This window comes from Triturus cristatus, chromosome 9 (assembly GCF_964204655.1).
Source record: "Triturus cristatus chromosome 9, aTriCri1.1, whole genome shotgun sequence".
NCBI lineage: Eukaryota > Metazoa > Chordata > Amphibia > Caudata > Salamandridae > Triturus > Triturus cristatus.
This window is the reverse complement of record NC_140592.1, coordinates 1,263,674,992-1,263,697,477: the sequence shown is the minus strand read 5'-3', so window position 1 is coordinate 1,263,697,477 and position 22,486 is coordinate 1,263,674,992. Positions and strand designations below refer to the sequence as shown.

At 46.3% G+C, this 22,486-nt stretch overlaps 1 protein-coding gene across 13 annotated transcripts in view; it reads left to right on the top strand.

The window, feature by feature from the left end:
- Positions 1-22,486, top strand: part of HECTD1 (HECT domain E3 ubiquitin protein ligase 1) — a 559,621-nt gene that overhangs the window by 222,087 nt on the left and 315,048 nt on the right. For all 13 annotated transcript variants that reach the window (XM_085627391.1, XM_085627395.1, XM_085627387.1 and 10 more), the window contains exon 12: positions 3,846-4,016. In XM_085627391.1, coding sequence (XP_085483517.1) covers positions 3,846-4,016 — 171 coding nt within the window. The remainder of the gene's footprint in view (positions 1-3,845; positions 4,017-22,486) is intronic.

Genomic DNA, 22,486 nt, shown 5'->3' with positions numbered 1-22,486 from the left:
CTGGCCATATTCCTAGTATTAAAAGCATTCCAAAAACAAATATCGGGCAAGGCTGTCTTAGTTTGCACGGACAACATGACAGCCATGTATTACATACAAAAACAAGGCGGGACACACTCTCTGCAGCTCTCTCAGCTAGCACAGAGCATATGGAGATGGGCTATACCTCAGAATATATTTCTCCTAGCCCAACATGTCCCAGGAGTCCAAAACACCAGAGCAGATCTGTTAAGTCGTCAAACACAACAGATTCACGAGTGGGAACTCCATCCACAAATTCTCCAACCATACTTTCAGATATGGGGGCAACCACAGATAGACCTTTTCGCCACCCACGAAAACGCCAAATGCCCAAGCTTTGCCGCCAGATGCCCACACCCATTATCCAAAGGCAATGTGATATGGATGAACTGGTCAGACAGATTTGCGTACGCCTTTCCGCCTCTCCCACTCATACCACTGGTGGTGCGCAAACTACAGCAACACTCACTGACTCTAATTCTAGTTGCTCCAACTTGGGCCAGACAAATGTGCTACACCACATTGTTGGAACTGTCAGTAGTTCCGCACCAAAGATTACACCTCTCACCATGCCTCTTAACCCAGAACCTTGGAGAGATCAGACACCCAGACCCAGCTCATCTGAACCTTGCGATCTGGCTCCTGAAATCTTTGAATTTGGTTACCTTAACCTTCCTTCTGCCTGTATGAACGTCATTAAGGAGGCTAGACGCCCTACCACTAGAGCCTGCTATGCAACCAAGTGGAAACGATTTGTGATATATTGCCATAACAATACCATCAATCCCCTAGATGTGTCTACCCAACACATCATAACCTACCTACCTCACCTACAAAGGTGCAACTTAGCCTACACGTCTATTCTGCTACACCTTGCTGCTGTAGCAGCATATCTACAAAATAGACAGCATTTATCACTATTTAGAGTACCCGCCATCAAAGCCTTTATGGAAGGCCTCAAAAGGATAATTCCTCCCAGAGTCCCACCCTCACCTGTGTGGAATTTAAATATCGTGCTCACACGACTAATGGGACCTTTGTTTGAACCTCTACATAAATGTGAGCTACAATTCTTAACATGGAAAGTTGCTTTCGTAGTGGCCATAACTTCTCTAAGAAGAGTTAGTGAACTACAAGCCCTAACTATTCAGGAACCATTCTTACAAATGCATCATAATAAGGTGGTTCTCCGCACTAATCCTAAATTCCTCCCTAAAGTCATTTCCCCCTTCCACCTTAATCTGTGGAGTTGCCCGTTTTCTTCTCACAACCACTCAGTCGCAGAAAGAACTCTCCATTCTTTAGACGTTAAGAGAGCATTACTCTATTACATTGAAAGAACACAACCTTTTCGGAAAACCAAACAACTTTTCGTTTCTTTCTCACCACCACACAAAGGCAATCCCATATCTAAGTCCGGGATAGCCAGATGAATTGTTAAATGCATACAAATTTGCCACCACAAAGCAAAACGCACTTTAACTGTTCCTCCTAGAGCCCACTCTACAAGAAAAATAGGGGCTTCTATGGCATTCTTAGGCAACATTCTATTAGATGATATCTGCAAAGCAGCTACATGGTCTACACCACATACGTTCAATAAACACTACTGTGTAGATGTGCAAACGAGACAACAAGCCAGTGTGAGCCAAGCTGTACTCAAAACCCTATTTCAGACTGCTGCAACAGATAATGGTGGCCACCGCTAGACGTGGGACTGCTATCCAATCTATGCAAAAGTGTGTAATCTGCAGCTCATATGCCTCGAACGGAATATGCTACTTACCAGTATGCATCTGTTCTTGGCATGTAGAGCTGCACATCTACACACGCCCACCCGACTCCCCGGCTTCCTTTATCTGTTCCAGTATTATCTTATTTAGATACACTATACAAGGGCATCTTCCTGTTTCTTACAAAGTTCCATCATTTCCCTGCTGGCGAAAAACAATCTGAGGATGGAGCCGATGCCCATGCGCACTATGATCCAACGGAGGAGTCACATACCTCGTGACTTACAAAGACTTTCCAGGACAAAAACCAGTGCAAACATCTGGACCCAACACCAGATGGCGATCTATGCAAAAGTGTGCAGATCTGCAGCTCTACATTGCAAGAACAGATGCATACTGGTAAGTAGCATATTCCTTTTCAGTAATGGTATACTATGAAATATATTTTCTATAAAATCACATACAGCCACTGTCTGCCCCAAGACCTCATCCTTGGTAATAGACCGACGAGGCGAGTACTTCCACTGACTCGGCCCGTTTGTTGTAGCAGATTATACTTTATATTGGCTTAGAAGCCTTTAAAAGCAATTGTCTTCACATAATCAAAACGAGTCAGCTAGTCACGGACAATAAACATACAACTGTACAGATAAAACCTGAAACATATAAAATGCTCTCTGTAATGCATATGTAGTAAAATGAATTCAGATAAAAAGCCCTAACACCAGAATTTAAGCACAGAGCAACAGTGGTATGCCTAGTGCCAGTTTCATCCCATTACTGTGCATTTTTCCTCATTGTCTCCTCGTATTATATGGAGTTTAAAGGTCATCTATGGGGAGCCCTTTTGCTCTAATTTGCCATGCCTGCTTGAAGAATCTGGCCACTGCACAAACTATCATTTCTCTAGATTTGCTTTTCAGTAATCTTAGAGCCTCCCAATAGGGCCTCACGCCCAACAGCTTACACACTACAATGATTCGGTTCTTGCGTGGGGACAAATACCTAGGGCAAAAGAAGGGACCCTCCGTTTCTTTCAGCTGTGGGCAATGCGACTGGGAGCCACCTGTTGTATCCCATTTAGAAGAAAACTTCTAGAGGGCGAAACTCTGCCTGTTTGTTCATGTTGCTTTACTCTGAGTATCCATCCCTAAATGAGAAGGGGGACACTCCCATTGTCAGAATATGGGCCTAATATCCATTCTGTGGAGTTGTCCACTGTCCTAGGTTCAGGAAGTACTCCCATCATGCTCATGGGAGTCAAAAGAAGCAAAATCACTACGTCTCTCCCTGCAGCTTCGAGGTAGTCTGACCCTCGACCCTCAAAGATATCTGTGACATAAGCAGACTCTGGCCCCAGGCATTCTCTGTCTCTCAACATCAGCTTTCTCTATATTGACTCCATATGAATTTTCTTTGTACTAATCCTTAGGTCACCTAGAAGTTTTCAGTTAATTTCTCCCCTTCCAGTCCCATTATGCAGCAAGGGAAGTTTTTTTAGATACGTTTAAATCCTATTCTCTTATGTAAAACAGGATGGTGCAGTCTAGAGTTTTAGCCATCGCTGGCAGGTATTGGATGCGGAGCAGGGAATGACCTCTTCTGGTCATCTTTGTTAGAAAGTGGTTGAGCGTTATGGTGCCGTAGTTTATAAGTGTGTATCATTTATTTGTAGCACTTTAAGTAGGAAGAGGTTTAATGCATTTCATCTACTGGCTTTGACATATGATGGAGCTGCAGTGTTTCCAGGTAACAGAGAACAAGGATACAAAGATCTGCAACTGATTGCAGTGACCCTAGTACCTGCTCAGCTTATACACACACCTCCTACCAAATGCTGTATTCTTAGGAACTGAGATATTCTCCTGATTGGGTGATTGATTTTGGGGGGCGGGGGTGTCAGTCTTTCTATCTGAACTCATGCCTGGGCCTCTGTTGTTCAAAGAAAATGTTTCAGGGGTGAACTTGTTCTCCATCAAGATTTACTCCCCTACCTGATGGACAAGTTGTGGTATGCGAGCCTCCGGAGTAGCCCTTACTGGAACCATTACTGTAGATAAGTAACCTTTCCTTCTTTCTCCATCTCCTCAGGATGACGACGAGGGGCACCTACTGGCTCTGCAGATCATTCGCGACCTGGTTGACAAGGGTGGGGACCTTTTCTTGGACCAGCTTGCTCGACTTGGGGTCATAAGCAAAGTGTCCATGTTAGCTGGCCCCTCTTCGGATGACGAAAATGAAGAGGACCCCAAACCGGAGAAGGTGGGTCACCCTAGTGTTTAATGGCATTTGCAGTTCGCATCAAGGAGCCGGCATGCTCCATGCCTAATCCACTCCCACCCTGGGATATGCTTCATGAAAAGAAGTGAACAAATGGACATTTGTACTGCATACACTACATGGAAGCATCACTTGACACAAAAGGCAGTGGCTCAAACCGAAAGCTCGCCTTCACAGGTTCCTGCGCTTTACTTGATGAATTACTACTTCCTGTGCTCCTCCCCTTCCTCGCAGGCTGCTAGATGAAGACTCGTGTTCTTGAACTGTTAACCAGGGTAGGTGTGTTATGAGCGGGAGACACGATCTGTGCTTCTTATCACTGGCTGGCCTGCAGCATTTGGTGTCCTCTGTAGCTGCTGAATGTGGCAGGAGTGATGGCCACCATATACCACATTTAGCACTGCCACGACTGACCTCTTTATGAAGGAAAGTCAGCAGTAAGCTAGATCCAAGTAAAGCCAGCTGGTGGTAGCTGACCCTATGACAGAGCTCAATCTATCTAACACGAGCTAAGAGAGGTAGAGCAAGAAGCTCAGGGCTGCTAGGAAGCTCTTGTTAGGACGGAACGCATCACAAACAGCATGACCTCGCTTTTGGTGTTAAGTTGTAGGAAACTGTCCAGGTTCAGTATGAAAGAACCATTTTTGAAACACAGGAACAGTCGCTCTATATTGAGACCATTTGTAGTAAATGTATACTGCCCAACTACCTGAGTAATTTAGAAATAATTTTTTCACAACAGCAAGACATAAGTAGGGTCCTGGCCAGCAGCAGCGGCATGATTGTTTCATCACCTCACATTTTGGTTTATATTAAGGTTGAGGCATGACCATTCCTAACAGTTGCATGTGGTAACGCTGATAATTGCTTGCCTCACCATGGGTAAAAAGTTAGGCGCTGTGAGAAAGTGCCATCTTTCTTGCATGGTATGCCCCCACTTTTTGCTGAATTGCTGAATGTACTTTAATTGAGTGTGCCCTGGACTCCTGCCAATCAGGTGCCCAGGGCCTATGTTCCTTCCCTAAAACAAAACCAAAATTGGCAAACCCTGTCCACATGTCAGCCCCTGGTAAATGGTACCCTAGGTACCCAAGGCCTTGTGACCAGCTTTTCAAACTTGAATTTAGAAACATTAATTCTTCACCTCACCATGACAACAATGGCAATAGTGAACTAAAGAGGAAACTTAGTTATCATCTGCACTTTTTGAGTGACTTGGGTTCCTATTAAACTAGTAAATTATTACAGCCTATGAAATCAAATACAGAAGAACGTTTTGTACAGCGCGCATCCTGAAGTCCTTTATTTTGAGATCGTTGTATATTTGATAATGAAGAGAAAGGAGGGAAAGGGAAATTAAACTATTGCCTAGGATCATACAATTTGGTAAAGTAGGAAAGCCGGGGATTAATCCCAGATTTTCTGGCTTCACTTTGTGCAATTCAGCAACTAGATGTCCATCTTACCACCATTGCACCCCTCACGCACCCCCCAACCCCGGCCCAACTGGAGCCATCTGGCATCAATGTGGCCCTTGGTCATATCATAGACCACACCCTCTGGCCCCTGAGAAAATGTTTGCGAGTACCCATGCCTTAGACGAACACAGACACAGAAAGCTGCACACACACACAACACACACACACGTATTTATCCTAGGCTGCACTTCTGCCTCTTCCAGCCAGCCCTGAATAATTCAAGTCCAGGTTGCTGGGGATGACATAATTTCCCTTTCTGTGCCTGTATTTGAAAACATGCCTGGGTGATGGGAATCCTGCCACTGCAGTGTAACATCCCTTTGAACCTTTAGCAGGGAGCTCAAGTGCAGTCAATGGAAGGGATCCCGCAGCGCCATGGCAACAGCGGCGCGTGACAGCATGGCATGCTGCTGGCTCTTCTGTGGGGCTTCCCTTAGAACCATATCACTCACCAGCTGCGGCATCCCTCATTCATTTCACACCCCTGGCACGTATGCACTCTCCTGCCTGCGAGGTAAAGGGCCCTATCGAACACTGCCACAGCGGAGGATTGTCTTCCCTTCCCCTGCTGAATCACAACTCTTCCTGGTCCTGTTCACCCGCAGCCATAAACGCACTCTGTCCTTTATAATGAAATACTACAGGTAGGGGCCATTACAGAGCCTGCCGCCATGGTCATAAGCACTGTTTCTGCCTTGCTTTCCTGCCTCGGAACACAAGCATAGGTCTTGACACTTGACTAACAAGACATGTTATGTGGTGGTCAGATAAATATTGTGTAGACCCAGGATGTAATACATAGTTTCATGTTATTCCAGTAATACTGTATTACACTTGTTATATGAAATCACGCTATTATGCCACATCAAGTAATTACGCACCGTTACAGCAAAAACTTAGCACAAGTGCATGGGAACAACACTTCTGTAAAGCGGGCGGCTGCTGTTTGTGGGGCTTGCGGCGTTGGTGCTTTTTTTTTAGTGTGAACTACATCCTCATGTCATAGAGACAATTATTTTTTATTTTTTATTTTGTTTATTAAAGGTTTTGGTAGTTGTACATAACAGTAGTCACATCTATAACAATCCCATTAGGCATATTACAGTAAGGAATCCTTTACATCACATTTTCCAGCAATATACAGTTGAGCATTTGCACAGCATAGCAGTGTCTCATTGAAAATACAGAAGTCCAAATTAATGACTAGTCTGAAGTAGATCAGGGCGTTCTCGTTAACATGCAGTAAGCGGTTCCCAAATGTCCGATGGCTTGGAGGCAGTTGGCAATTCTTCCGCGTATATTAAAACATTGTCTCTACAATAGACGGCATCTAGTGTCCCACGTGTTAGAGTAGGGGTTTGCCTACTATCCCAATGTATCGCTACTCTACGTTTTGCCATGAGTAACATTATGGCGACCAATTTCTTCTTTGCGGACTTCACAGGTATGTGAAGGCCCAATAGACATAATTGTGGTGTGCACGATAGGGTACATGATATGATTATACCTAAATGGTAAATCAGTCTCCCAGTATTTCTTTATCTTACCACAATTCCATGGAAGATGTGCAAAGTCTGCTTGGTCAGTCCCACATCTCTTACGATGCACATTCTTGCGTAGTCCATATTTATGTAATTTGGCTGGAGTGTGATGGGCTTGATGTATATATTTGTAATGGATGATGCGAAGATTGCCATTGGGTGTGAGAAGTGTAGTGAGTATGCAGCAGGAAGCCCAGTCTTCGTCCGTCAGGGAGATGTCTAAAGGTTTATTCTAGTTGTTGCGGGCCTTGTGGGTATGTGCGCCTATATCCGTTTGTACCAATTTATATAGCTGTGAAATTATATTAGAGTGAGTGGAGGTTTGTATCAAAGTCTGTAATGACTGTAATGCAGGATGTTCAGCGGGATATTTGGGATATAATTCCCTGATAGCTGCCCTCAGTCTATGATAAATATATCAGAATAGCAGTGATTGGTTGCTGATATAGGACAGGTCATCGGGGGGGATGAAGGTTCATTCAGCTATAGATCGCCCATCTGTGCTATACCTACTTGTTCTAGGATCATCATGCTATTTTTTTCCTGTGACTGATAACGCCTGGTGGTGAGTCAGCGGCAGATTCGGGCCGTATATGGGGGTTTTGTTCGCTAACTGAATGATGTTGTGTATGTGTGAGTATGCTGGATAGTGGTACTGGTTTAGGAAAAACAATGATCTAGGTGAGGCCTAATGTGGTCCTCAAGTAGCTACGGCTACTAATTACTTAGACGAAGTGTGACTCACTGAAGGTTAAATGTAAACTGAATCCTGAAGGGACTCAGTAAGCAATGTATGTGTGGACACAAGCTTTTAGAATGGCATCACACTTTATTAACATCATAAAAGGAATATCATTCAGTTATTTACAAATAGTTCTGGTGTTCACACATAGACGAGTGGAAGTGCGTGAAGTGAAAGTGCTCTTGTGACAATAAAAACTTTACATCGCATTGAAACCAATATGCAAAACTCCTAATTGAATTAATGCAGTAAAGAAGTTTTGTTTGGGAGGTCGACGGCGTTTCGATCTTTTTAGATTAGGATCATCATCAGGACAATTAGTGTGAGCAAGTAGAATCTGAACGACAAAAAAAAAAAAACAAATTGAACCTGTGTCCAAGTATATCAATCTACAATCACTTGGTCAGCTAATCACGAAGACAAAATTAATTTGCGCGATTTATAAAAAAAAAGGAGGGTGGACTGGGTAGGTTAGCCAACCTCATTGAAGTGAATCAATCACAAGGTTAGATAATTTTACGAGAAGTGGTAGCGAGCCAAGAATAGTTGATGAAGGTGTAGGTATGCAAGACAAGGTAAGGTGCAGGAAAATGCCCGTTTACTAGTGGAGCATAGGTGAACCAAAGAAGAGGGGGATGGTTGTTAATGGTGGATCAGTGAAGGATATAATTGCGCACGATGCAAGGGGGGTACTCGTTGCATGCGCCCATGCTCTGATTCCGTGCAAAATAAAAACGTACTTCCAGATGGGTAGAGGTCTAAACAATCCGACCGACGGAAGCCACGTGGAGCTGTAGTTAATGGGAGAACCGGTAGCCGTTCTAGTCGATATATACGGGCCAGGTGAAACAAGGAAGTGGATTAGAGCCGGGGGGGGGGGGAGGGCGAGGGGCAATTTAGTGGAGGTAAGCGCATGTGAATTACTTACTCAGGAGCTTGCTCAGAGGCTCTCAAAGTGCTGAAGGCTGGGAATCAATCATGGGGATTAATTAGCAAAACACGTGGTGCGCCTGAGATGGGCGGAGCAGCGTGAGAGGGTCCAAGGCCGTTTTGATTAAGGTCCGGAGGCATCTGGAGGGGTAAAAAATTGCGATTAATGAGGGTAGGAACCCTGGAGGGAGGGCGCGTGTCAAGAAGAGGAGCATCCACTTAATGAGGGAAGATCCATGGAGGCAAGTCACTCAATGACGCCGCTGTTCACATTGACTCGGGAACGCGGCAGGAGGGAGTGAAGAGTACCTATTAATGGTGGCGCCTTGACATACTGCGCATGTGTCTAGAAAGAGGCAAGGGGTTTCTGTAGGTGCCACTAGATTCCAAGGCGGCGGCCATATTGGGTGAGGGAGATAAAACCAAGGGGGGCAATGTCCACCTAAATGGCAAGGGGATAGTGGTACTGGGCCAGCGTCTCCATCTTCAACTGCAAGGTGCGGCAGATATTGTACTGGGTGATACCAATGGTGTGCATATTGTGCCTGAGCACATAAGTAATATAAATAAGTATCAGGGACTGTAAATCCGCCTGAGGCATATGGGAGTGACATGGTTTGGAGACTTATGCGGGCTTGTTTACCGGCCAATATCAGTCTAGTGAGGTTCGAGCAGGTGGTGGTATTGGTATGTTAATAAAGAGGTATAGCAGCTTAGGTAACAACACCATCTTTATTAGTGATATTTTGTCGGCTAGAGAGAGGGGGAGTGTAATCCATCTGGTTATTTGCGTTTCTATGCGGTCTCTATCGGTACCGTACGTATATCTAAGTACTAATTCAGAGTCTCGGTGTATCCAGATTCCGAGATATTTAATTAGATCTTCCTGCCATACAAGAGGGAATTCCATTTGTGGTGCTTTTGTATTCGTTTGATTTGCTCCAGTTAATTTGCAGGCCCGAGTAGCTCCCAAATTGTATATATTCTCGTAATAGTGGTGATAGGTTCTCTTCGGGATCTCATAGGTATAGTACCATATCATCTGCATATAATGATATGCTAATGGATCTCAGGTTAAACTGCAATGCCGTGTGTGCGTATTTCTGACTTATTTTGCAAGCCAGCGGCTCTAATGCAATAGAAAAGAGCAGAGGAGACAATGGGCAGCCTTGTCTAGTGCCACGTTGTATCGGTATTACTTCTGATATGTCTTTTTACTTTGATGCGGGCAGTGGGTTTATTGTATAGAAGGGCAATCCAGTTGGTGAACATGGGCGGTAAGCCAATTTTTTGTAATATCTTGAACATGTAAGGCCATTCGACAGCGTCAAAGGCCTTAGCCGCATCTAGTAGCACCGCCACAGCCTGTAACTCCGGATTTAGTTGATGTAAAAGGGCAAATATGGTATGTAGATTGTGTGGTTGAACGAGCTGGAATAATTCCCGTTTGGTCGGGTAGGACTATTGTAGACATGAGTGGTTGCAGCCTCGTGGCAATAAACTTTGCTAATATCTTAACGTCTGTATTTAATAATGAGAGGGGTCTGTATGACTCCGCTTTTGCAGGATTTTGATCTGGCTTTAACAGTGTCACCATAAGCGCTTCACGTAGCGTTGGGGGGAGTATTTTATTATATAGGCTTCGTCATACATCTCAAGCAGATACGGTGTCAATAAGTCCGAATATGCTTTATAAAATTCACCAGTGTACCCATCAGGGCCAGGTGACTTACCATTGGGCAGTGATTTTATAGCTAACTGTATTTCTTCCTTTGTTATAGGTTGGGCTAGGTATTCGCGGTGTGTATTGGATAGCCATACCAGCGCTATGTCTTTGATATAGTGCATAATTTTAGGCCCTTGCGCTGTATGCTGTGTCCTATAGAAGTCGCTGTATGTTTCCACAAATGTGTTCAATATACCCTGGGTGTCATAATGTAGCTGCCTGTTGTCATCCTCTATTTGTATGACAGTGTGTTGTTTATGCCCTGTGCGCACTTTTTGTGCTAGTATTCGGCCTGGCCTACCTCCTTCTCCTATCTTGCATGCTGCATGGCGTCGGGAGGTATATTTTATTTCATCATCTGCTAGTTTATTTTTTGATTCATCTCGTCCCGCAGATTGCCAAGGGTAAGTGCACTTGGAGTATTATCATATTCGGCTTCTAGAAGTTTTATGCGGTCTTCGCACTGCTTCAATTGAGTTTGGATATCCCTTAAAATGCCGGCATTCGTGCTTATACAGATGCCTCTTAGAGTCGCTTTAAAGGCCTCCCACAGTGTACCTGCACTATCAACTGATTTTGTATTGTCCGCAAGGTAATCTTCTATTGCCGATTGTATTGTTTCTTTGTAGATGGGGTCCAGAAGTGCGGTGGCATTGAAACGCCTCACAAATGGTGGGGGTATATATGTCTGGATCTGTAGAGCTAATAGAACAGGTTTATGGTCAGAAAGTGTTTTGGGGAGATGAGTTATGTCCTTAGTCCATGTGGAGGCTTGTTCTGTAAGGAGCCAATAGTCCAGCCATGACCAGCTGTTAGTTACCATCGATGAATGGGTGCTATCTAGTGTAGTTGGGCATCGTTTGCGCCATATGTCAAGCATGCGGAACTCTGTCATGCCATTTAAAATAGAGACAGACGTGTATGACGTTCTGTAGTGTTTTGAGATCTGTCTCGTGCATTGTCCAATGCTACATTCAAGTCTCTCACCCATCAGCCCAGAGCTGGCAGGTCACGTATTTTTGCCCAAAGATTCATAAAAAAGTCAAGGTACTCCGTGTTCTGATCGTACACGTTAATATTACCAACTTTGGTGCCTCTTAGGACGCCTGTGAGATAATGACGTATCTTCCTTGCGGGTCAATGAGCGTCTGATCTAATAGAAAGTTAGTGCCCTTACGTATAGTGGTTGTAACCCCCGTGCATATGAGGCGTAAGTCGCTGATGCTACAAGTTCAGCCCATCTATTTCCTAATCTATCTGCTTTATGTTTAAGTAAATGCGTTTCCTGGAGTAAGGCTGCATCAACATGATGTCTATCAAGATAGGCGAAAACTTGCCTAATCTTCTTGGGGCTATTTAGACCTCTAACATTCCAGGTTATAAATTACAAGGGTGTAGCTTTAGCCCTAGTGTGTGATCTTTGTATCACCAATTATACCAAATCGGACTGATGTTGCATGTGTTTGCATCTGTTTTCTTTTGCTCGTGTGTGCTGCAGTTGACGGTGTTGCAAGTGTGTGTGCATGGACATAGGATCCCAACAGGTATGTGACCACCAATGTTACAAACTCTCGTCCTGTCCCACCCCCCGCCCACTTTACCGTCCCAATTATGACAAAGACAATTCCCTTTAACTACTAACAAAACTATCCCACCCCAGTTCCGTCCTTTGGTTAATAAACTAAAAAAAAGAAACAAGGGCTGTAGCTTACACAGGAGGGCGGCAGCCGCCAGCCAGCAACCCTAACAGTGAAGCAGTTGGGGGATCGAGCCTCAAACACATAGATCTGTAAATGCATGTGATAAACCTGTCGTAAACCAGATATTAAGATCAGTTACCTGCACAATGGAGGTCCACAACGTTGTATCAGTTTGATACAGTTGTCTACAACAGTTAACCATTCAACCTTATTTACATAGCCGGTGTGTTTCTAAATGTCTCAAGGTAGAACAAAAAATGCGTAGGAGTCCTGCAAAGACATGTCAGACTATTCATCGTTGCTGTGCGCAATGTCCCAAGAAGTACAGCAGTTATTCAACATCTGAGGTATGATCCTGTTCAGCGTATTTTCCCCTCGGAGATTTACGACGAAGAGTTTGCGGGTGCTTTAGTTGTAAGAATTCCTTAGGATCTTTGCAGATTGTACTCTTACCGTTGTCTGTAATTTTCAAGCGAACAGGGTATATCAGTGCATAGGAAATATTGTTCTCTCATTTCTTTTTCACATCAAGAAACGTCTTTCATGCCTCCTACACCTGCGATGTGAAATCTGGGTAGATGGAGATAGTCATTCCTTTGTGGTTTAATGTTCCTAGTTCCCGGGCTATGCGAAGCGCTGCATCTCTTTCTCTATAGTTCAGTATTTTGGCGATTATGGGGCGAGGCCGTGCTCCAGGGGCTGGTGGCGGTGCAAGAGTTCTGTTGTCCCTTTCAACAATGAATACATCGGAGAATGTTTCTCTGCCGAGGAGAGCGATAAATAATGTCTCGATGTATCTTTCCATATTGCCTGTCCGCGTCGACTCCGCCACATGTCCTCTGCTTCCGATATTCGGCGTTCTGCCATGTCTATACGCTCTGTATGTTTGTCCAATCTCTCCGACATGTGATCAACACGGTACGTCAGAGAGTCTATTTTGACGTCCATGTTGGACAGAGTCAATTGCATCGTTGCAAACATTGACTGGATATCTACTGTCGTGTCTGAGCCTGGTGCGGTTGTGTTCACTTGGCTCTGCTCAGGGGCCTCAGCACCTGTCTCCGCCGCCTTTCGCTGCTGTTCAAAATGCAGTTTAGGTTGATTTTTATCCGGTTTCCCCATCTCACTTACTCCGTATGGATGACTTGATATATCCCAGACGTGTCTACAGAAAGGAGCTAAAGGGGCAGAGAACAGGTCATCCCCCACTCAATCCATTGTATACAATAAAGACCTGTTCACACTGTGAACGGATATTTCATACATCCGTATTGATTGCCATAAACGTTAGACCCTCATTTATAGCTTGCGATTCTGTCGTCTAAGCTATTCTACGGTGTAGTTCACTAAAAGGAAGACAAAGAGAGTTTGCCTACGAGGTATGTCAAAATAACTATCTATGTATAGTAACCTTATGTCTCCCCCGCCGCTCGGGCGGGGGAGACATAAGGTTACTATACATAGATAGTTATTTTACACATCTTCTTCACTGCACTGTTGATCACTACTTTGAAGACGTCGCAGGCCAGTTTCTTCCTCTGATTTTTACAATCTAACAAGCGGTCGAGAAGGCCATTTATTGCAATGCAATAGGTCTCATGTTTGAGAGACTTTAAGCTATTGTAAATGACCATGCCTTTTATTTATGTTTTAAAACTCAAAACATAAATAAAAGGCACTGTCATTTACAATTCCAAAAGCTCAAACTCGCGTGAATGCAAGACCTATTGCATAGCAAATGCTTGTTGACATGGTCATCCCCACTTTTTGCCTGGTATTTGATGTGATTTTGGATGGAAGTACACTGGGTTCCCACTAACCAGGTCCCCAGTGCCAGATCTCGTTTCCAACCACTGTGCAGTTGTTTCCCCCAATTGTCAATACATTTAGCACTCTAAGTCTCTAGTAAATGGTACCCCTGGTACCTAGGGCCTGAGGTACCGAAGACGGTCCCTAAGGGCTGCAGCACCTATTGTGCCACCCTAATGGACCTCTTACCAAACTCATACAAGACTGCCATTGCAGGCTGCGTGTTTTGGTGCAGTCGAAAGTGAAACACTACATGACACACATCACTTTGTGCAATGTTCCCATAAACTGTGTAATATTTGTACGTCATCCCTACAGCAGAGGGCATGGTGCATTATAAAACATGAGGACATATCTGCATGAGCGGATGAGCCCCTATGCCGGTCAGTTTCATTACTGCCAGTACAAGTGATCAAGGAAGCCATTTTAAAATGTGTGCTGGGCACCGCGAAAAACGAGTTCCTCAGCTTACATGATGGCTTCACTGAAACCAGGGATGTTTATGATACATCTCGTATTAATGAACCCACACTGATTCCAGAGATGGATTTATTAATACATGCACCCAGAGGGCACCTTAGAGGTGCCCCCTGAAAACCTATCTACTACTATACAGCCTGCCACCACAGACTAGTTTTGCAGCTTGAATCTTTCTGGATTGACTATACTGTGCATTATTCCGCCATCTAGTGGTTGGGTCCGTAATTGTAGTATTTCTTCTTTTTTTTTATTCGTGGCCCACTTTTGGTCGCCATCTTCAGATTCTTTTTTCCACTGTTGGGTCTGGATCGTTACCGAAGAGTTCCAGAGTTTTTTGGAGAAAGAATCGACGAAAGAAAAGAACATTGACGAAAATCAAACTTCTTAGCACACCCGACTACAGGTCAGGTAACCGGGACGACGAGGGAGAAGGTTAGTCCACCAACATCTCGATGTTCAACGGAGAATGCGCTCGCAGGGTGAGCGCCAGAATGGACAAAACACCTTTCAAGTTTTGCACCAATTATCACCACAAATAAGCCCAGAAGGACCAGCATCCAGTCTGCAACCTCTGCCTGCCACTTTACCACAACAGCAAGGACTGCAACGCGTGTTCGGCGTTCACACCCAAGACCCTCAGAGTAAGGGAGAGGCAGAGAAGGGCGAACCACACCATGCAGGGGCAGGGGCCACCTCCATCGCTCCGAGACTTGGGCCTTTCCAGTGGAGAGGAGGACAACATTGCCGAAGGACCGGAGGACTGCACGGTCGTCGAGGTCCAAAAGAAGACGTTGAAGGAGGTATGGGAGTAGTCGCACCCCAGACACCCGAGCGACACTCGTAGGAGTGAAGCAAAGTCCTCGAAGGGAACATTGCCGCCAAAACACCCAGCAAAAGCAACGGCACCCAAGGACAAACAGCCCAGCGGAGCCTTCGAAAAGGACTCCCAGATGGCGAAAACACGCGAAAAATCTAGGTCATCAAAGGTTGCCCTCGAAAAGGGAACCTCGGGGCTGAGAAAAGAAGGGCCAACAACTACTTAGACGACCTCGAAACGAAGCGCACAAACTCTTGACACCGAATAGGCCGCCAAGATGGAAAGGAAGAAGAGGAGGCTCGAGGCCGAAATAGCCAGCATCCTGCAGCGAAGGAAGGACTTCGACGAAAGGATGAGCCAGTACACCACCCCGCCGAAGCCTGCGCTCAAAGTCAAAAGAGACGACAAAGACACCGAACCACCGAAAACGCCTGAACCGTTCGAGGAACGGGAGGAAGAAGCCCAGTATTATTTCGGGGGCGAAGACGAGGATCAGCAGACCTACCGGGACTCGTCCTTGGAGGCACAAGACGTAGAGTGGCAGGACCTCGACGCTGAACTGCCGGAAGAGGGAGTAGACACATACCCTTCGAGGCCTTCACCGCCAGACGACATTGGGATCTACAGTATGGTCGTCCAAAAGGCTGCACCGACATATGGGGTGAAACTGGAGGAAGAGAAGCCCAAGGCATGTTTCCTCCTGGAAACTCTGCTGCCTCAACAGACTAGGAGCCAGTTCCTGCCCATGCTCCCTAGTGTGCTGGACCAGGGAAGGGATGCTTTTAAAGAACCTAGCAGTATGCAAAGCAGTGACTCCTAGAACAGAGAAAAAGTATAAACCTTCCTCAAAGGACCCTGCATACATCCAGGAGTCAGTGCCAGCCGATTGCATAATTACAGCAACGGCTAGGAAAAGGGCCAATGTACCCACAAATGCCGGGCGACCTCCAGACAAGGTGAGTAGAAGGCTGGACCTCGTGGGGAAGAAGGGTGGAGCGGAGTGCGGCAAATCAATGGCGCATCGCAAACTCCCAATGCCCTGATCAACAGGCACGCATAACAGTACTGGGAGGAAGTGGGGCAACTCCTAAAGCATCTACCAGACCAGTACCAACAAAGGGAAGCTCACTTGGTAGAAGAGGGCAAAAAGATGGCGAATACATGTTTGAAATCGTCCTTGGATGCTGCGGACACGTCCAGCAGGCAAATGATGATCGGAGTGACCGAGAGAAGACACGCATGGCTGCGAATTTCAGGTTTCAAGCTAGAGGTGCAAAACAACATCCTGAACACGCCTTTTAACGGAGAGCAACTGTTTGGAACACCAGTTGACGACAAGTTCACCCAGCTCAAAAAGGACAACGAGACGGCAAGGTCCATGGGAGCGCTGCAGTTCAGAGGGATGAGAAGGCGTTCACCCGCAAGAAGGCCAGGTGGTACGGAAGGCAACGTACCTACTACATCGCACCAGACATTCCAACAAAGCTACCACGGCCAGCAGCAGCAGGGTCAGCAGCAGCAGACCTGGCAGTACAAGCCCCGGGGGCAGTCCTTTCGAGGGCGCTCAAACGGTCGAGGGCAGACACTGAGAGGGGGGCAGCAGCTTACCCCCAAGTGACTTCACCATAAAATGAAAACCCACCCTAGTAACACCTCGGGTGGGCAGAAAGACGTAGAGAAAAGCAAAAACCTTACGTTACACAGCAAACAATACCTCGAACACACAACACCAGTAGGAGGCAGAATAATAGACTTCCTCCAGGAGTGGAGGAAAATCACAACAGACAGATGGATACTAAACATCATACAACACGGATACTGTATAGAGCTAGAAAACCAGCCTCCAAACATGAAACCAAGAAACAAGGCACACTCAGCAAAGGAACTTTCACTCTTGAGACTAGAAGCGCAGGAACTGCTCAGCAAAGAGGCGATAGAGGTAGTACCACACAACCAAAGGAACTAGGGGGTTTACTCCACTTATTTCCCCGTGCCAAAGGTGGACGAAACACTAAGACCTATCCTAGATCTAAGGTTTTTTATTTTTTTATTTAATAAACTGGTTTTATTTATAAGAAAGTGCATCGGTACAAATAATATACAGTCGTATTGACATGTTCGCTGAAGAAATCGAAACCTTGGTATCAAACAGTACATACAGTGTGTAAAGTACTACATCCGTTCGATACCCCCAGGGGGCCCCCCGACTATCCCTGCAACACACATATGGACCAAAGCCAAACATCACACTAGCATGCTTTTGGGTTTTTTGGGGGTCACTCACTTATCTACTTGTCATGTTGCTAATGGAAGGGGCCCAGCGTCGTTCATGAGGCGGGCCATTAGTGCTTGCCTCTCAGGTCGCATTTCCACTGTTGGAGAGATTAGATCTAAGGTTCTTGAACAAATTCATAAGGACACAAAGATTCAAAATGACTTCCCTACAAGAGGTAATACCACAAATACAACTAGGGGATTACATGGCAACAATAGATTTCAAGGACGCGTACTTACACATCCCCATCAACCACAAGCACAAACGTCTACTAAGATTTGTGATCAACCAAACTCACTACCAATTCACAGTACTGGCATTCAGGCTCAAATCTGCACCAATGGTGTTTACAAAATGCCTAGCAGCAGTAGCAGCGCACCTACGAAGGCAAGGAATACACGTATATCCCTAACTCGACGACTGGCTGGTAAAGGCAAGTTCGTACATCCACTGCAAACAACACATACAGCAGGTAGCAGGTCGTTCAAACACTGAACCAACTGGGTTTCTCAATCCATTGGAAAAAATCGTCAACTGAGCTGGAACAGATCAAGATGTTCTTAGGGGCGGAGATCGACACCATACAGGCCAAAGTGTTCCCCAGCAGGAAGAGAACATTGGCAATACTGAAGGAAATACGTCTTAACCGCAAGGGGCAAGTTCTGACAGTGAGGACGGTGAGCAAGCTAATTGGAATGATGGCGTCATGCATCCACCTAGTCCAAAATATTCGACTCCACATGAGACCATTCTAGGAATGGATATAGCAGCAATGGTCACAGGCAACAGGGAGTTGGGAAGATCTAGTGGTTGTCACACACGCAGTGCATCAGGAAATAGCGTGGTGGAACGAGGAAAACATATCACAGGGGAAACCATTCACACAAACAACTCCAACAGTGACCATCACAAAGGACGCCTCACAGCTGGGGTGGGGCACGCACATGAACATACTCAAGGTGAGGGGACTATGGTCGCAGCAAGATGCGGTCAGACACATCAACTACCTGGAACTAAAAACTGTGTTCCCAGCCTTAAAAGCCTTTCAGAAGCAGCTGTACAGAAACATGGTGTTTATCCAAACGGACAACACAACTGCCATGTTCTACATCAACAAGCAAGGTGGAACACAATCAGTAGCACTATCAGGGTTAGCACAGGAAATATGGACATGGGCCGTTCCTCTGAGACTAGACCTACTAGCAATACATCTCCCAGGGAAGGACAATGTGGAAGCGGACCGACTCAGCAGGCAGACGTCAGCATCCCACGAATGGGAGATCAACCAACAAGAAATACAATAAGTATTCCGGAAGTGGGGGACACCGCAAATAGACCTATTTGCAACACACCAAAATGCCAACACTTCGCATCCAGACAACCAGAACATCGGTCATAAGGGAATGCGCTATGGATAAATTGGTCAAAGACATTTGCATCCGCTTTTACCCTGATACCACTGATACACAGGGTACTCAGCAAATGCGGAATCAGCAACATGTTGCTAATACTAATAGGGCCACAGTGGGCCAGACAGTCCTGGTTCTCACAAATAGTGGAGATGTCGCAAGCACCAGCACACAGATTCCCAAGAAGAAGGGACCTATTAACAATGCTGAACGGAAGGGTGCTCCAGCCAGAGAGCCTCAGCCTAGCTGTATGGCTCCTGAAGACCTAGAATTTGCACACCTCAAACTTCCGGCAAGCACAATGGCAGTGTTCAAGGAGGCAAGAAGACCTACCACAAGAAAGTGCTACGTAGCAAAGTGGAAAAGATTCTCAGAATGGTGCATTAGGGAGAAACTGCAAAAGAAAATCATAAGGGAATCAACAGTACTAAAATACTTAACACATCTACTACAAAGTAAACTAAGCTACACATCCCTACGGTTGCACTTAGTGGCGATAGTGGCTTACGTGAGAGGAGAAACAGGGAAAAGTTTCTTCACCTCCCAAGTAAAAAGATGTTAGAGGCATATGAGCTGCAGATTATACACTGTGCATAGATCGCCATCTGGTGTTGGGCCCGGATGTTTGCAGTTTGTTTTTCCTCTTGGAAAGTCTTTGGAAGTCACGAGGTCGGTGACTCCTCCTTTGGTTCGTATTGCGCATGGGCTTCGGCTCCATCCTCAGATTGTTTTTTTCCGCCATCGGGCTCGGATGTAATACTTCGCGCTCCGGTTCCGAACTTTTCCAGTTCAACGATCGACGCAAAATCCTCACTCCTCGAGATCCTTTAGATAATAAATCATCTTAATCACCTTCTCTTCGGCACTTCTTCGATTCCGGTCGTCGATGACTGCCTTCGGGCCTATTCCGGCTCCGGTCTCGGCTGATGGAAAGAACTCCCTTCAAGAAGTGCCATGGATGTGTGTCCAAATTCCCCCACACCGATCTTCATGAGGTGTGCAACCTCTGCCTTTCCCCTGAACACGAGGCCCGAGACTGTCCCGCCTGCAAGTCTTTTAGATCCAAAAAGACTATTCGAGATCGAAGGGCCAGACGCAACATGGCGCACTCCTCGACCTCCGCTCCAGTCGACATCTTCGGGGACGACGTCGAAGCTCCGGGACAGCAGAACATCGAAGAAGAGGACGACTACCTCGTCAGTGATTCCGAGGCCGACGACTCAGATGTGGAGGACATCACCCCGGCGCAGAGGGTCGTGAGTACTATACACCCTCCCACGCCGATACCCAAAAAGTCTTCGGTCACGCCTTCGAGCCTAGGCAAGACCAAGGACACTGCTTCTCACACCCCACCTTCGGGCCCGGTAAAGAAGCCTATTAAGCCTTCCGGCAGCTCGGGCTCGAGCCAGCCTACCGGCGGTACCGAAAAACACCCTTCGGCACCGAAGAAAAAATCGGCCTCCACCTCCACACCGAGCCCAGCACCAAAGCCCTCGGTGTCAAAACCCGCCCTCTCGGTGCCGACCAAACATCATAAGGCCCTCGGCACCGACACTCCCGTGCCGAAGCCTCTTTCGGCACCGAACAAAAAATCGGAGGTCTCGAAGAAGCACGGCTTAGACAAGTCTAAAAAGCCGTTGGCTCCGAAAACCTCGGCACCGACCGAACAACCAGTGTCGCAAGAACTTTTCACACCGGATCCTCTGCAAAAGACACTTACCAAGGATCCAAAAACTGGACATTTGACACTGTCTTCAAAAAAGAGACACTTGGACAACCCAGCTCCACCTCCACCTCCAAAGAGGAAGGATACTGCTACCTCCCCTTTCAGAGTGCCTTTCCCACGTCCTCCACCCTCCCCACCTCCACCTCCTCCACCCCTGCCTCATCGCTCTCCAACCCTGTCTCCAGACCAGGATGATCTAGGGGACCCTTACTATGATCCAGCAGATGTGCCACAAGACCCCACCCCTACTGGATCCCCAGACCCATGGAATGACTATAACAATCCGGACATCCCAGATGTCCCACAGGATGACCTTTACCCATCTAGGCCATCCACACCAGAAGATTCGTTAGGCTTTCACCACCTACTACAGAGGGCGGCACATTATCACGGGGTGGAGTTACATACTGACCCAGTGGAGGGAGATTTTCTCCTAGACACCTTCGATAATGCACATAGGTCTACTGCAATTCTACCTATGCTTAAAGGAGTAATCAAACATGCACCGGAGGTTTTTAAAGACCCAGTCAGGGCTAGGGTCCTAAACCCCCGTATAGAGAAAAAATATAAAGCCGCCCCCACAGATCCTTCATACATTAAAGGCCCTGCACCACTGGATTCCTTTGTGGTATCTACAGCTAGGAAGCGTTCAAATTCTCAGGCGTCAGGCGAAGCACCACCACCTGACAAAGAGTCTAAGCTCCTAGACGCGTCAGGGAAGCGCACTGCGTCACAAGCCGCCAATATATGGCGTATCGCCAACACGCAAGCGCTATTGGCCAGATACGACAGGGCGCATTATGATGAGTTAGAGACCATCATGCACCATCTCCCTGAAAAATACAGAAATAGGGCTAATTAATTGATCCAAGAGGGAAAAACTATAACTAATACCTCTATTCGCTGTGCCCTAGATGCGGCAGATACAGCCTCCAGGGCCATAAACAACAGTGTCCTTCTCCATCGCCACGCCTGGCTAAGACTTTCAGGTTTTAAACCTGAGGTGCAAGCCTCCATATTGAATCACCCATTCGACCAACAACATTTATTTGGCCCAAAAGTTGATGAAGCCCTCGAGAAGATGAAGAAAGATACTGATACGGCGAAATCCATGGGAGCCCTACAGTCACACACTCCTAGGCGCTCCTTTCGCCGTTCTTCCTTTCGGGGCACGGGCAGAGGCTACTCCTCAGATAGTGCATCCACGTCCTAGAAATCCCCTCCTCAGTCTACCTTCACAAAGGGTTAGCAAAGAGGCGGATACAGAGGCAATATTAATAAAGGCAGAGGCAAGACAAATACCGCCCGCTCTGCCACACCGCCTACCCAATGACTTTCCCCCGCTCCCTCCAGACCATTCCACTCCGGTTGGGGGCAGAATTCAACATTTCCTTCACGTCTGGGAGACAATCACCTCAGACAGATGGGTGACCCAAATTATTCATTCAGGGTATTGCCTAGAATTAACATCTACCCCCCCAAACATTCCACCCAGGCAACGCCAATGTCTCCAGAACATGCCACGTTACTAAAACAGGAGGTAATCTCCCTCCTGCAAAAACAAGCCATAGAGCAAGTCCCCATCAATCAACAAAATTTAGAGGTCTACTCCCTGTACTTTCCGATTGCAAAAAGAGACGAGACTCTGCGACTTATCCTAGATCTCAGACCTCTAAATACTTACATACATTCAGACCATTTTCACATGGTAACCCTTTAACAGGTTCTTCCACTCCTCTCCCAGAACGACTTTCTCACCACTCTGGACTTGAAAGACGCATACTTTCACATCCCAGTACACCAGTCTCACAGAAAGTAC